Raw genomic sequence first — 15643 nt, forward strand, 5'->3', positions numbered from 1 at the left:
ATTATCACGGGATTTGTACCGCCAATTTCACATTTTGAAATAATAGTAATTGACGACTCTGGTCATTTCCCGGTGACATGTCTTTTTTTAAATTATAACACATCAGAAGGTCAGTCTCCGTCTGTTCGGAGTGGACGTATTTCAAAGATAGTTATAAACAGACAGAAAGAACACGGAATTTATATCGAGATTTATATTAACGCAATTGGTGATAGATTAGTTACAAGAATTACTTACTTTGCTTGACTCTGACGTAAATCGTGAGTAACTGTTGAAAAAATTGACCGCTATTCTTAAAGAAGCGGGCGCAATTGCACACATGTTCATCCTATTCAATTCACAAAATGTGTTATGTTCATCGAAAACAGGCTAAATGGTTTGATCAAGAATGCAGAGAGAAGGACATTTAAGTTTCAGTGGAGACCTAGCTATTATATACGTTCAAAAGCCAGAAACGAATTCACAAAAAATTACAGAGAAAAGGCAGCATATTGAAAAAATATGCAAAATACTAGCCCGAAAATCAGCACATGATGTCAATTTAATAGTGAACATTCTTTGAGTGGTCAAATACGGAAGAAATCTTGCAAGAAGACACCGACAGATATTCCTAGAACACGTACTGTTCTACTTTGTTTAATGTAAGTGACGAAGGAGGAAATGAACCCGATGAAAGCAATCCAAATCATCAGCAAACATATCTGTTAGATTACGGAAAGCAGGTTGTCATAGATGATGGTTATTTGAAAGCCCTCATTACAGATTAAAAAATCTTAGAAACTATTCAAAATTTGAAGAAAAATGAAGCACAAACAGAGAATTTTATACATCAGCACAAAATTTACTGTAACTCATTATATTCTAAATAAGCTTTTAAATAGAATTTATGTTACTGACATTTTTCTTCAAGCTGGGGAAAGTGTATTATTTTGCCACTTTATATTATTTATTTTTTATTTATTTACCCAGAAAAGTTACATACAATATCAAAGACGGCAACAAGTTTGAATAAGTCAAAAATGATCTGGGCAAAGGGGAAACAGGATATAGTTAGTAGCTAGTCGAGCCTGAACCCCAACATGTGAAAATCGTGGTGAAAAAATACATAACGAGGGCTCACAAAATGAATACATTTAGGCCTAAGAAATAAAAAATAATTTACAACAAACAACAAACCAAAACAAAAGCTTATGGAAAACATGCAAGGTGTCTATCAAACAAAAGCTACATAGCTGTCACAGAATCCAATCAAAAGATGGCGTTTGAAATATTGCCTAAATTTGTACAGTGAGACAATTTGTCTAATACGAACTGGAATATTATTCCATACATTTGCACGTGCACCTGAAAAAGAAATGGCAAAGTGACCTGGATTTGACTTAGCATGATATGGTCGAAGGTGCGTCTGAAGGCTCATTCTAGTATTATGTTCATGCTTATAATCACTGAAATAGTCTGCTATAGAGTGTGGTGACTTTTGATGAATAAGACTATGAATAAAAGTGCCAAGGGACAATTTGTGAAGCTTGAAAATGTCTAGGATGTTGAGCTGGATAAATAATGGTGCCGAGTGGTCTGTCTGTTTTTCAAAAAAGTATTGTTCGAACAATCATCTTCTGAGCTGTCAAAATACAATGCAAGTGCGTGGGGAGGTATTACCCCAAATCTCGATACCATAACTTATGTGAGGAAGTATAAATGCATTATAAAATAACAACTGAATGTGTAGTGGTAGGATGTGTCTCAGCCTAAACAAAATACCACATTTCTTCCTAATGATCTTATTTACTTTATCAATATGGTCAGACCAAGAAAGATGTTTATTTATCAAAATACCAACAAATAAAACTACGTCAGCCTCCACAATGTGCTCACACACTGATTGAGACAGAGCCACACACATTTAATTTCGTCTGACGTCCTCTAAATACACTAAAATTGGTCTTTCCCCTATTTATAGTTAATTTGTTTGCGTGACACCATACTGAACATCGTCTAAATGATGTGAAACATTTGTGAGGTCTATGCATTCAGCAGCTGAATAAGTGTGAAACAGGTTTGAATCATCTGCAAACAAACGAAAATCAAAAAACGTGGATGAATTTGGAAGATCATTATGTACATTTAGAAAAAGAGTGGGTCCTAAAACCGACCCCTGAGGGACACCATGACGGATAGGGGACCTTTCCGATGACTAGCCATTTGAATAAAAAAGTTGGGAACGGTCCGTAAGGTAGCTTTTTGTCCACTGCTGGCAGAGCCCTCTAAAACCATAATGTTCAAGTTTCGACAAAAAATAGAATGATTTATGTTATCAAATGCTTTGCTAAAGTCAATAAACACCCCTAAAGTCGAATTTCCTTTATCAATTTCTTGCAAAAGATAATTAGTAAAATTTATCATTATAAGCTTAGTACTGTGTTTCTTTCTGAACCCATATTGATGATTGTACAGAATGTTAAATTTATCAAGATACAAAATAATTTGCCCAATGATAAATTTTTCAATTACTTTGCTAAAAATGGGCAATATTGATACAGGTCTATAATTTACAACAAAATCGCTATCTCCTTTCTTAAAAATGGGTGTAACTTTTGCAATCTTTAAATGACTAGGAATACACCAGTTGAAAAAGAAACGTTGACAATATGGGCCAAGGTTGAGAAATAATACTGGCTGCGTCGATAAGCAGCCGCGGAGGTAAATTATCCCACCCACAAGCCTTCTTGCTGTCCAGTGTAGCTAAAATCTTATAAATATCAGCAGCTATGACAGGTTTAAGAAAAAAAGAATGCTTGAGGGGTTTGCCAAGATAATCATGAAAATTTTTTGAAGTTTGTGGAATATTGCGCGCTAAATCTTCACCAATGCTAACGAAAAATCATTAAAATTCTGAACCACATCAGCTGGTCTGTACGTGTTTTACATTACCATTAGCAAATACCTTCAAGTCATCTGGCAGTTTATCAGGACTACGTTTCTTACCCAGGAGATCATTCACAACATTCCACATTTTGTTGCCCTGATTTACAGTGAATAAATTTGCATAATAATTCTGCTTTGCTTTTCTTAGAACACTGGTGAGGATATTTCTGTAAGCATTGTAATGTGAAACTGTGCATGGTTTGTGCTGACTAAGAATAACATTCGTGTACAGTTTGTGCTTAGTGTGAATGGACTTCTTTAGTTCAGTTCAGTTCAGTTTCAGTTCAGTTGAGGGATTAGATATCCGGTCTGGATAATGACATCCCTTTAGGACCATTGTGCAGACGGTCGTATTGATGTTTAAAAGCGTTCACTGACTTGGCATTAACAACGGTGGCAGGCAGGCTATTCCATTTATCTACAATCCTGGATACAAAGAAATATTTCCTGGTGTCTAGCTTGACAGTTGGTTTGCTGAGCTTGTAGTTGTGTCCGCGTGTTACTGATGAGGTGGCTGGTTTAAGTGATAAATTGATACTGTCATAGTTGTTCATAATCTTGAAAGTCTCTATCATATCGCCTCTGGTTCGTCTCTCTTCTAGTGTTGTCAAGCCTAACTGGTTTAGTCTCTGTTGATAGCTCACGTTGCGCAATTCTGGGATCATCTTAGTAGCACGACGCTGTATTTTTTCTAGGTTTGCAATGTCTTTTTGAAGCCAGGGGGACCATGCTTGGATGGAGTACTCTAACCGTGGCCTAACGAGATGTTTGTATAAGTGCAACATAATATCTTTAGATTTCAGTGTCATTGTTCTCTTGATTAGTCCCAACATGCTGTTTGCTTTCTTTGTAGCTTGAATACACTGTTGTGATGGCTTTAGATTTGAGTGGATGATAACACCAAGGTCCTTTCTTCACTGGAATGCTTGAGTGGAATATTATTCATGGTATATGTATGAGAAGGGTTATTGTAGCCAATGTGCATAGATGAACATTTAGAGACATTAAAACTCATTTGCCAGTTCTGCGACCAGGTACACAGCTTATCGAGATCACGCTGTAATTCTTCAGCATCAGAGTCGTCATATATTGGCCGGTATAACTTTGTATCATCCGCAAATTTCTTTATTGATGAATGTATTCCACAATCATGTCGTTTATGAATATCAAGAAAAGCACAGGACCCAATACAGAGCCTTGTGGCACACCACTTGTGACATCCTTCCACTCAGACGAACACACGTAGGTATAGTGACCTTGATTTCGTTACATTTGTCTTGACATCTAACATGTTATCAGTTAATGTGTTTACAGTTTCATTCAGAATGCTCATATCATTTTCCATCTTTCTTTGTCGTTGTTCAAACATACTCATAGTTCTCAAAATGTTCACTGCACAAGAGTTGCATTTATTGCAATACTAATGGACAGAGCTGCTTTCATCGTTTGCATTTTCGACCAGCAACTTGTATGTAGCCTTGTCAACTCCTTCACACGTGGTGTGATGCCAAAAACTACATATGCCACAAATAATGGCTTCATCTTCGTCACTAACCTCTTTTTTGCATGAACCACAAGGAGAAGATGTGGACGTCGCTGCGGGTTGAGTGGATGTTGACTTTGACCTCTCCGAAGTTGTTTTGGCTACGCCTCCACTTCGCGTGTTCACGGTGTACTTTGTTGTCCTTGTAGCAGCGGCCATCTTGATTTCTGTCGCACATGTGACTGCCGAGGTCGTTTCCTTCTGACACAGATATTTTCTACAGTTGTCGTCGAAGGCCACTAAAAACAACTCAACTCATAGGCTTACTGAACTGGTAAAAGACTGGTATCTACATCAATACAAGTTTTTTAGCAAGCAAAATCAGGAGCGACCTACAACACGTACCGCACTGAGGGCGCTAGTAATGGCACTTTATAGACCTTGTGATCCATGGTTTCTTATTACTCATAGACTTCACCAATTTGTTCTTCAAAGGGGCATGACGATCACAAACATGAGTAAATAAATCATTGAAAATACCAAATGCAGTTTCAACATCACTATTGTTATTCAAAATATCATCCCAGTTTACATTTTGTAAGTCAGACACAAAGCTGTCCTTGTTATTACATCTAAAATCTCGTACACGTACAGATCTTACCACAGGGGTATTAATATTAAAATCTTCGAAAATAGAAAAAAACGGAAAATGATCAGAGATATCTGAAATGATAGTGCCAGCAAAGATTCGACAAGCATCGATGTTAGTATAAATGTGATCGATTATTGAGCTCGATATACTTGTCACCCGAGTTGGAGTTGAAATTAACTGTTCGAGATGAAAACACTGTAATTTAGATACAAAATTTTTGGCACTTTTATCTAACTTGGCAATATCAATGTTAAAATCCCCCATAAATATACAATGATTCTTATCAAGTTTCAGTTTATGCAAAACATTAACTAGACTATTTTCAAACTCTGCTATATCAGTACCTGGCTTACTGTACAGAACACCAACAATAATTGAATTTTTAGCAGTACAAATTTCCAACCACAATGACTCTGAATGTATGACACTGAAATCTAACAATTTGTATTTCACCGTAGAATGAATATAAGCACCTACACCACCTCATCGGCCATTTGTTTTACAATTTAATTCAAAAGAATAATTAGGCATATCAAGTAGGGATGGATTGTCAATCCTCCATGTTTCTGAGACACCTATAATCTGAAAATTACCGGTAATGCACTGATTGTACAAAAGACGGGCATCATCTATACTTTTACAGAGAGAACGGGCATTGAAATGGGAAATAGAAAAACAATGTTCGTTTAAAACAGAACTAAACTTTTGGTTGAAAAGGACGGCTCCAACTCATAATTTACAACAGTAAACAAGTCATCAAAAGAATTGGGATCAACCTGCATCGCAAGTGTAAAAATATTGCTTCAATTTCATTTTGGACAGTATTTAGTAATGTCATCTTCTCTTGTGATCGCGATAGATCTCGCTTGCTGGTCTTTCTTAATATATATTTTACCGTTGTGTGTCCATAGATAGCGATAGCCAGACTTCTTTCTTGATATGTTGACTTTACCAAGTAGATGACGAGTAGCAGGGCATAAGTTCTCATTGACGAAGATACTGTTCGCGGTAGAATAACCAAGATTTTTCGTTGAAAACCCCTTCAGTTTGCGGCGTTGGTCGTAGATGGAATTCCGAATTCTACGGTTGGTGAAAGCCACGATTATCGGCCTATGTTGATTGCTTATGCTTGGATCGCGATCATTGTCAGGACTTTGCCGATGCGGTGCGTGATATCGATATCCGTAATCTCAACACTAGGATGAATTTTTTGTAGAACTGAAAGTACTATGTCATCAGTGTTTTCATCAGAACGTTCGAGGTATTCCGCTGATTTCTAAATTGCTGCGACGCGAGTATTGATTTTGTTGACTCACGTCAGATTCCAGAATGTCAATCCGATTATTTAACTCTGATTTCGCTTGCTTCAGCTGTTTGTTCGCTTTTTCCAGTTCGGATGTGCGGGAGAGTAGATTTTCAAATTTTTCGCTCATCAAATCAAGGGATGTCGAGAAACTGTTTTGATTTTGCTTCAAGGTCGAAATATCGTGACTGATATCTTCCAATTTGGACATCACTGTTATTAGTGTAATATCGCCTTTGTTACCTTTGGCCGTAACAGTCTGTGGCGCCATGTTTGAAGCATTGTCCTCCGGTGCTGGTTGCGAACTTGCAGTTCTGTTCAAGTTACAAGTACGACACAGCCTAATATCGCCATAAAGTGAGACGTGTCTCTTGCTGCTACACTCAGAACAAACTGAAGGCATGGTACCAAGTCTTCAATTTGACAAATACGGACATATTTACGAAAATTGTCGGAGAGCCACTCGTTACGTTGTTTACACCTTCTGTCAAGAAAGGAGATATAGGGAAAGCAGGAAATTGTAGATGTATTACTATGTTCAGTGTTTTAAGTTGGGTATCGTGAAAAGGAGGCTTTATTATTGGTCAGAGACAACAAATAACATCCCAGTAGAACAATATTGTTTTCGTATCGTATTTTATTTTGATACGTTATAGTCCTTGCTATCCTAACGGAAGGGAACCTATTCTATCACATCATAACGCACTTTACCCAGCTCCGAAAGAAATATTTATCTTCGTAGGAAATTTTTGATGGCCTTCACAATATTTGGTTTGAATGTCCTTTTCATGTGAAAACAGTATTTCCGCAGGTATTTTACCTTCCTCTGTACGTAGCTTATATCAACCTGTCATCATGCGTCCGGCAATCTTATCAAACAAACATCGGCGCCTTTTCAATTCCCATCATTTCATCTTAGGGAGCGTTCAGTTATTATGGCCGGGGGTGGGCCGGCAAATTCTTCCTGCGCATCAGTCAAAATAAGTGACCCCCCCTACCCATTGTACCAAAAAATTGATGACCCCCCCTTTCAAGATGACAAAAATTTCATGACCCCCCCCCCCCCCACATTGCTTGAGTAAAGCTGCACACACAAACACCTGGGGTATGGAGCAATAAAATCCCCCAAAAAAGAGCTTAGATTTTTTCAAATGACCTTCCTTACAAACTCAAAAGGTGTTAATGCTCAGATTTCCCCTTCTGACTTGCTATAATTTGAAATTACCCCTCAAAGGGGTTGGACAGAAATTACTGGTGGATCGCAATATTTTTGCGCAAGCGTGTGTGTACAAATTTTGATATTTGGATTTAATTAAAAATCAGCTGTTGATAATGTTGATTCACCATACATGGTATACATATATTTTCTCATACATGTATGAGAAATCTATGTAATACTTTTTCAATGCAAAACTATATCTGTGCATGTATAGATATTTGATAATTTACATAAATGTACTTAAATGAAATAGGGTTGTTACAACTGGCATGTGGACAAAGAGTTTGACCTTAGAATTTCACCAAAAATGTTCATCCACTATACATGGGAGTCAATGATATATGAAATATTTTTTCTTCAAATAAAAAATTTGGTATACTTGTGCATATACAGACGTTCAATAATTAACATAATTTTACTTGATTAGAAAATGATGGTTAAAGGTGCATATTATGTGTACAAGAAATCTGATTATGGAACTTCACTGAAAATGTTCATCCACTATACATGGGAGTCTATGAGGAAAGTATGAATAATTTTTTTCCAATACAAAAATAGGTAAACCATGTATTTATGCACTCTTGATTATTGATATCAATGTACTTGATTAGATTAGGGTGGTATCAAATGGATGTGTTCGCCAGAAATTGGATTTTGGAATTATACCAAAATGCGGTAGATTCACTGTACATGGGAGTCTATGAGGAAAATGAATAATTTTTTTTCCAATACAAAATATCAAAATCTGTGTATTTATAGACGTTTGATAATTCATTTTAAAGTAGAGTACTTAGTTAGCCTAGGATGGTTAAAGGTTGATATGTGTGCATGAAATTGGATTTTGGAATTTCACCGAAATGTTGATTCACTATACATAAAAGTCTATTAGAAAACTAAGAATAATTTTTTTACAATGCTGAACTAAATTAATTTGTGCTTTTATAAGTGTTTAATAATTGATACAAATGTACTTGATTCAAATAGGGTATTTAAAAGTTCAGATGTGGACAACAATTATTTAAAAGTTCAGATGTGGTACTGAAGCTATATTAGACTACACTCAGAAATTCTCATTACTTTCGCTTATGTTATGCATCGCCGTCGGAAACCGTCAGAAAACAAATTTCGATGTACCACTAATTTTGTGTTTCATTTCCTCAATATACTTAAACTGAACGTATATGAAGTCTTTTGCCCATGAGATCTAGAACTGTAGTGTGCCACGGGGACATCTGTATACTTTGGTCTATCTGTCTATCTATCTATCTATCTATCTATCTATCTATCTATCTATCTATCTATCTATGCGTATAGTAATATATGGCATTTTGTGCACTGCAATAGTAATGATAGAAGATTAGTTTATTTCCCAAATAGAGTGACAGTCTTAATTAAATTAAAAACTGTACGTGTGAAAAAATTTAGGAACATCTTTTCTTTCCTACAATTATTAGAAATGAGTCGATTACGTTTAGATTCGATGTCTTCTGACTGTATTTTCGGTTGGATAAGCCTTACAATATCCAACCTTCGACCTTCACTTTCTACCGAAGGTGTTGACATATCATTATTGACATGAGAACATGGCGGGGGAGAAGGGGAAGCGATATCGATGACTGCAGGTACCATTGCGCCCTCCACGACAATGTTGTCATGCTGTCGAGATTGTTGGCTTGTAGTAGACCTGGACTTCATTTTTGCAGGTGGCTTCGGGTATGCCAATTGTTGTGCTTGCAGCTGTTGCAACTGCTGTGGGCGCGCTTGCTGTAATTGGTCTTCTTCGCTTAGTCCTCTTTGTTTTGTCTGCATTCGATGCAACCCTTGTTGTGTTTGGTGAAGCAGTGGTTGAGTTTGGTGTATTTGCGGTGGTCGTTGCTGCAACCCCTGATGATGTTGTTGTTGAAATGTCTTTGGCTGTTGTGATGTCACTCCTTGCTGCAAGTGCAGCACTTGTGTTGTTGCAAACAGATTGCACATTGCGGTGGCTGATGATGTTGATTCTTCGGCGGCTGTGGATATTGCAGACTTGAGTGACTTGAACAAACGCAACGCTGTGCCAATCTATGAGGACCTGTTTCAAGTGGAGAAGACATGACTTTGCGTGCTTATTTATTTTATAGCATTTACCTTCTTTTGAAATCATTAATTCCATCTCTGGAAGAATTCTCTTTGACTATGAATCCTACAGAGATAAATGGACGCAGTTCCACTTTACGGGAATATTCAAAGAACTATTAAAGCCCCTGTAGCTGTAAATCTTGAAATTTGTCGACCTGAAAAATGCTTTCTATTTTCTCCGGTTTTCTTTAAATTCTACAAATTTAAAGGATACAGTCTTTTATCACTTAAAAATGGGACAAGTACATTTAAATTTTAACCTTTATTTTGATTTCCCGCCATTTTTAAAAATTGGTAATATTACATAGAAAACATAGCATATGGTGCCCCAGTAGAAAACATTCAGCACCATGCATTATATTGGACTACTCTGTTATTTCCGTGAAGATTCCGACGCATATATGCACTATGTACAGTGTTTTGCTTTATTTGCACGAGGGCGCCATTTTATGGTTGGGCTAACATTTATCATTTATCTTGCTCAAAGTTGCACATTTAGTCCCAGTGGACAGTTTATTCAACCTGTATAAGCACCCCTGAATGAGTAAATTCCCATGAACGTGTTTTAATTTGAGAGTAAAATCACAAATGATGCTAAAAGATACAGCTATCAGGCCTTTAATATTCATATTTTATATATCATATAAAAATTATGAAATATGAAATTTCTATATAAATCGTTTTGGTATTTCATTAGGGTTGAGTTTCCGTTTTTCCCGGCTATATTTATAAAATATCTAATGTGCCTTAATTACATTTGTTGTAGCTTGTCAAGTAAAAGTTAATAAAAGGGTATACTTGACGCTCCGTAGGCCGCAGCATCAAATATACTTCACTAACGTTCAGTTAATGTTCAGATATTATAGACAGAATAGAAGCTTACCCAAATGAAATGCCATACTAATTTAATTGGCTATATTACACTCAATATTTATGATATTAATAATAATATTTCTTTGACACGCCTACTGGACCTGTGAAAATGATGTTTCAAACACTATCGTTTTGAATAGTAAGATATAGAATATAGATGCAGAATAGAGTGTCTTACATGTTTCCTGATGTCCATCCAGAAGTTTGGCGATGTAACCTTGTGGATTGCTACTAATGATCGCGGCCTAAAGTACCGGTTACTTCATAGTGCATAGCAACACCCAAACCCTGGATGGGAACATTGTGTAATGCCTGGGAAATTGACATTGAAACATCGACAATTATAATAAGTCTACTCGACATTCATGCAATACTGATAGCAATTAAATGGGACATATGATATTCTAATCAACGGCAACCCTTCAAAACACCTCGTTGCTGTGGTTACTTTGTCATTATTATACAAAATTTACACATATCAACAATTATAATGATATACAATTTTTTTTCTATAAACCACTACCGTTTAGGCCGAAATGGCGAACAAAACCCATGAATGTATTAAGGTAGAATGCGGCTAGGAGAAAGGTATAGGGACTCTCAAATTGTAACAATTCTTTTCTGATCTACCACTTGTGGGGAATCATTTTAAAAGCTGTTGGTGAAAGAAGAAAAATTACCGTCTTACGTTTTTCGAATATCGAAAATATCATTTGGCCCATAAAGATAACACAGTGATGACAGCCATTTTGAATTTCAAATATAAGAAAATCTTATGTAATATGTTTCTCTATGACAGAAATTTGCGTCCACGGTGACACCCTATTTTCATTCTTGACTTTGACAGAGAATGGTTGAAAGATTCCTTAAGGAAAGCTTCATCAAAAGTTTAAGTTTCTCACTTTCGAGGCGCATCCTACCTAATTCATATGTTTACACTAAAAATATTATGACGTGCACAAAAAGTAGCATGAACGGCAAACAAACGGATACGGTCAAACACGTAAAGCTGCTAAAATACGATAAGCGACAGGTCATAACAGACGGCTCTACAACAGAAAGCTGACGAGACAATAGCAATAACAGCTTCTCCGAAGGCCACTATCCCTAAAACAGCATCCACCACCAACTGAGTATGCTAAACAAGAACTAAAACAGAATTATTACAATATTTTTCGTTACTTTCTCTCCTGTAACAGCCTAGATACGCTGCAGGTAGACCGAGGCAATTTGCTGACAGAAAAGATTAAGATATTTTTGCAGTGGATGTCAGAGTGCATTGGATAGCACTAAGCTTTATTTCCTCCTCCACAAATGTAGCCCTAAACGCACCACGGTCCTACTCGGAGCTGTTAGAAGAATGACAGTGACCATATTGTTATATTCAAAACCCTATACACTTGCGTAATAACTCCACATACGCATCTATAGAAAGTTTGTACCAGGACAAGAGTTGCAATGAAGGTCACACAAGAGATGATACAAATTAGAGACTAAGATGATGTTACATAATTTAATCTGTGTAATGTTTCATTTATGTAACTTGTTTTGCTGTATGACCACATACGTTGTCATATATGACAAATAAACCGACATATGTTATAGATTGACAAGACTTGTGTAAAGTACATTCATATTGCATATAACACAATATAGGTTGTATCATTGGAAGAAATATACTATTCTAATATAGAAGATGCCAAACGACAAAAGTGAATTCCAAAATGGAGAAAACTCTTAAGATTACGCATACAGTCGACTTCCCCAAGGCTACAGGCGACAACGTCTAAAAAGACCCATCTAAAAATAACTTTACTAGAGATGAAAAATACCCTAGGTTGCAGCCGAAATGAAATCGGAAGAATACAATCAACAGAGGGAATTACGTGTACTTGAACAGCTTGGGCAGACGCAAGTAGGGCGGCCGGAGACTACATCAGAAACTCCGTCACTGGAGCATGCCGTGGCACAAAACTGGTATCTAATTAATGGTATTATAGGTGTCAGCCAAAATGTTATTGGTTTGTATTAAGTGAGACCACTTGATCAGAGACATGTTTGCCCATTCGAATGGACTATGCCATTTAGCCAAGCAATTAATTATATTGAATGACTTGTTTGTCAATCCATTTATCTTTCCATGGCAGACAGCAAGATTGTTTCAAGGGAACTGTATAATAATCAATATTGGCTGAATTGACAATTATTTGTTCCATGGCTGTAGGAGAAAAAAATAAAGAAAAGAGAGTTTGGGATACAAGGACAGCAGTGGCAGCTACTGGAGGGGGTAGCTGCCACTGCAGATTGGCATTCGTAAAACGATACCAGCAATTAGCATGACGTTTTTGGAAACAGTTCGGGGATTACCTTATTTATGAAAAAACTGAATATTATTGATGTTTTGTCAATACTACAAAAGACAAAAAACAGCTAAGCTTGTATAATCTCTAAGAATATTGGATGTTTAATTTGATTATGACACGGAAAGGAGTAATATTTTTTAGGCAGATGAGAAATTTCACATTAAATGTACCTACAGGGAAGCATTGCATCCGAAGTCACAGTTTTTGGGTAAATTTGGGTGAGTTATTTTTGTTGTTGTTATTGTCTACGTGACGGTAGAGCGCGCCAGGTCCAGGTAAATAATTTAATGATGCTGAAATTTCAAACGAACTCATTGCAAATTCTTTTACTTTTTCAATATTTGAAGGTCGTCTTCGCTTTAGGCAAATTTCGGCATATAGGGAAGAATGGTTTGATTTAAAAAACATTTTACAACTCTTCCATAATGCCGAAGTATATTTAATTCCAATAAAGAATTAAAATTCGTGTGATACTGTGTTGCTAATAGCTAGAAAGAATTGCCAGATGTTAAGACACTTAATAAGAAATTTTTTCGTTATAACATCTCTATGACTCCATATTGGCAATTCATAGACGTGTGTCCAGGCATTTTGGCTTTAGCAAGTGGAGTTGGGCCTCTTTACGTCTTGTCAAATAGGCGAGATACTTTCAAAGTCTGGCGAATCACTGCATGAACAGCATAGAGTAGACTTGTATATCCGTTTTCTGTACTTTTTTACCCCGACGGTTTCGCCATGATTTTATTTCACATGTGAACCACTCTTATAATTTTATATCCCATGGTTACGCAAGATAAGCTACAGACGAAAAGATCATTCAGTAACTGTCACGTTGTATGGAGTTGAGTGTTAAGCGCGTATTGAGTAAAGGAGGTATGACGAAAAGAAAAATAATAATCGAAAGGGATTGGGTAATATTGTCTGAAAACTTATTCCACCTGATCGATTATTTGAGCTAATTCTATTACTTCAGCGAAAGTTAAACAATTCAATTTCTTACAAAGGCTGAATCGCACAACGAAGGGCACAAGTAACGATGAGATGCAACATTAAAAATAAACAACGGAAACTAAAAAATCGAAGAAAAATGTACAATACAACATGATGTAGACAAAATTCCCATTGCTATATCATACTGAATCGTGAAACACTGTACTTTGCTTCTGAGTGGGTGACATCAGGCAGCATGAAAGAGCCGGCCGTTACTCCGCACAATATGAGATCTCGTACAATAAAATCATAGAAAATGTCAATGTATCACTCAACAGCTGATACAAACACTTAAGAAAAGTCACAGTTATAGCAAAATGCAAACATAAATGTTTTTGTAATGTAAGATCTTAAAAAAAAAACAAAACAAAAAACAAAAAAAAAACCAACACTGTAAAGTAAAATGTTTTCGTATTTTTTTGTTATTTCATTTTGAGTCCTTGTTTCTTTATTCAGTCACTTTCTTCTCATGGTTAATTTTTTTTAGCGCACCAAGAAAATGTTTTTACGTTTTTGTCCGTACAGTAATCTTTAACTTCTTGAAGTAACTTTAGTTCAGTTTCTTTTTCTGGCGCTTGTAGAGTTAGTCATGTGTCCTGTCGGCATTGGTTGGTTTGTAGATCGACCAATGAATAGCTTCTGCTTAGATCTTTGCGCCAATTTGGAAGATCATGACACATATATGACTTAGATGCTACTATAAATGTTCTGCAAAATGACAATACTAGAAGGTTAAAATATTCAATCAAATAACCCTTTAATCTCAGAAATTGTGGATGTAATAATGGCAAATTTGGTAAAAAATAAATGATTCCATTCAGTCACACACTTTTATCAATCAAATAAGAGTTTTTAATGTTCAAAGTTTTGCCTTTGTGTTATATTACACTGAAATGTAAAAAGGGCATTCACTGCATGAACTTGAAATTGATTTAAAATTATTTTTGAGAAAATCTTTGACGTTTCATTGTGCATTTGTAGAAATCAAGCACGGTACCCGATCTTTTTTCCTAATATTTGATTATTCTAATATGTGAGAATTTCAAAAATCCCTGGTAACTGTTAAGTCAAATAGTCTTCCATGTGTTGCTCTTGTGTACATCTATGTTTCACTGTCAAGCGCATCCTATGAGCCAAACTTTTCTTCAAGTTCTTCAAGTACGTGTACTAGTGTGCATTTGTATCATTGACAAATAGCTTTTAGAGTTGACTCTCATTTAATTACCACCAATATTAAGATATACAGGCTTTCATGTCAATAAATTGAATATTGTGTGTTTCAATATGCTGTAGAGCGACAGCAAGACACTGTATTTGATACATTACATAGAAATATTGAAAAAAAAAATTATCAACAGTTGCAGCTTCTAACCCGTTACAAGGCAAACATGTATTTTATGAAAATTTAAGGGCATTCACACATTTTTAGATTTTTTCAAGAAGTCATAAAATGCGGCAAAGCGGTTCTAGATTTTGTTTATTACTAACATTAAAGCATTGGGTGATATCAAATATTGGGAAAAATATTTTCAGGTCCCTCTATCGGCATAGAAAAACTTTCAAGTCCCCCTCGACTATCCCCAGAATTTTCGAATCCCCCTGAATTCCTCAAGCCCATACCACCCCCGCCTTTTTTTTGAACGCAGCCTAACTCTAGAAGGGCAGTTTTACAGAATCAAAGAATACAATGAATGTATACATATACCTGGTACGTGCT

The 15643-nt window shown here is 36.2% G+C and overlaps 1 protein-coding gene across 1 annotated transcript; it reads right to left on the minus strand.

The window, feature by feature from the left end:
- Nucleotides 1–3221: 3221 nt before the first annotated feature.
- Nucleotides 3222–3590, minus strand: LOC139150849 (uncharacterized). Its single transcript, XM_070723266.1, has one exon. The coding sequence runs from the start codon at nt 3588–3590 to the stop codon at nt 3222–3224; it is 369 nt and encodes a 122-aa protein (XP_070579367.1).
- Nucleotides 3591–15643: the final 12053 nt, after the last annotated feature.

The sequence above is a fragment of the Ptychodera flava genome, chromosome 2 (assembly GCF_041260155.1).
Source record: "Ptychodera flava strain L36383 chromosome 2, AS_Pfla_20210202, whole genome shotgun sequence".
NCBI classification, from domain to species: domain Eukaryota; kingdom Metazoa; phylum Hemichordata; class Enteropneusta; family Ptychoderidae; genus Ptychodera; species Ptychodera flava.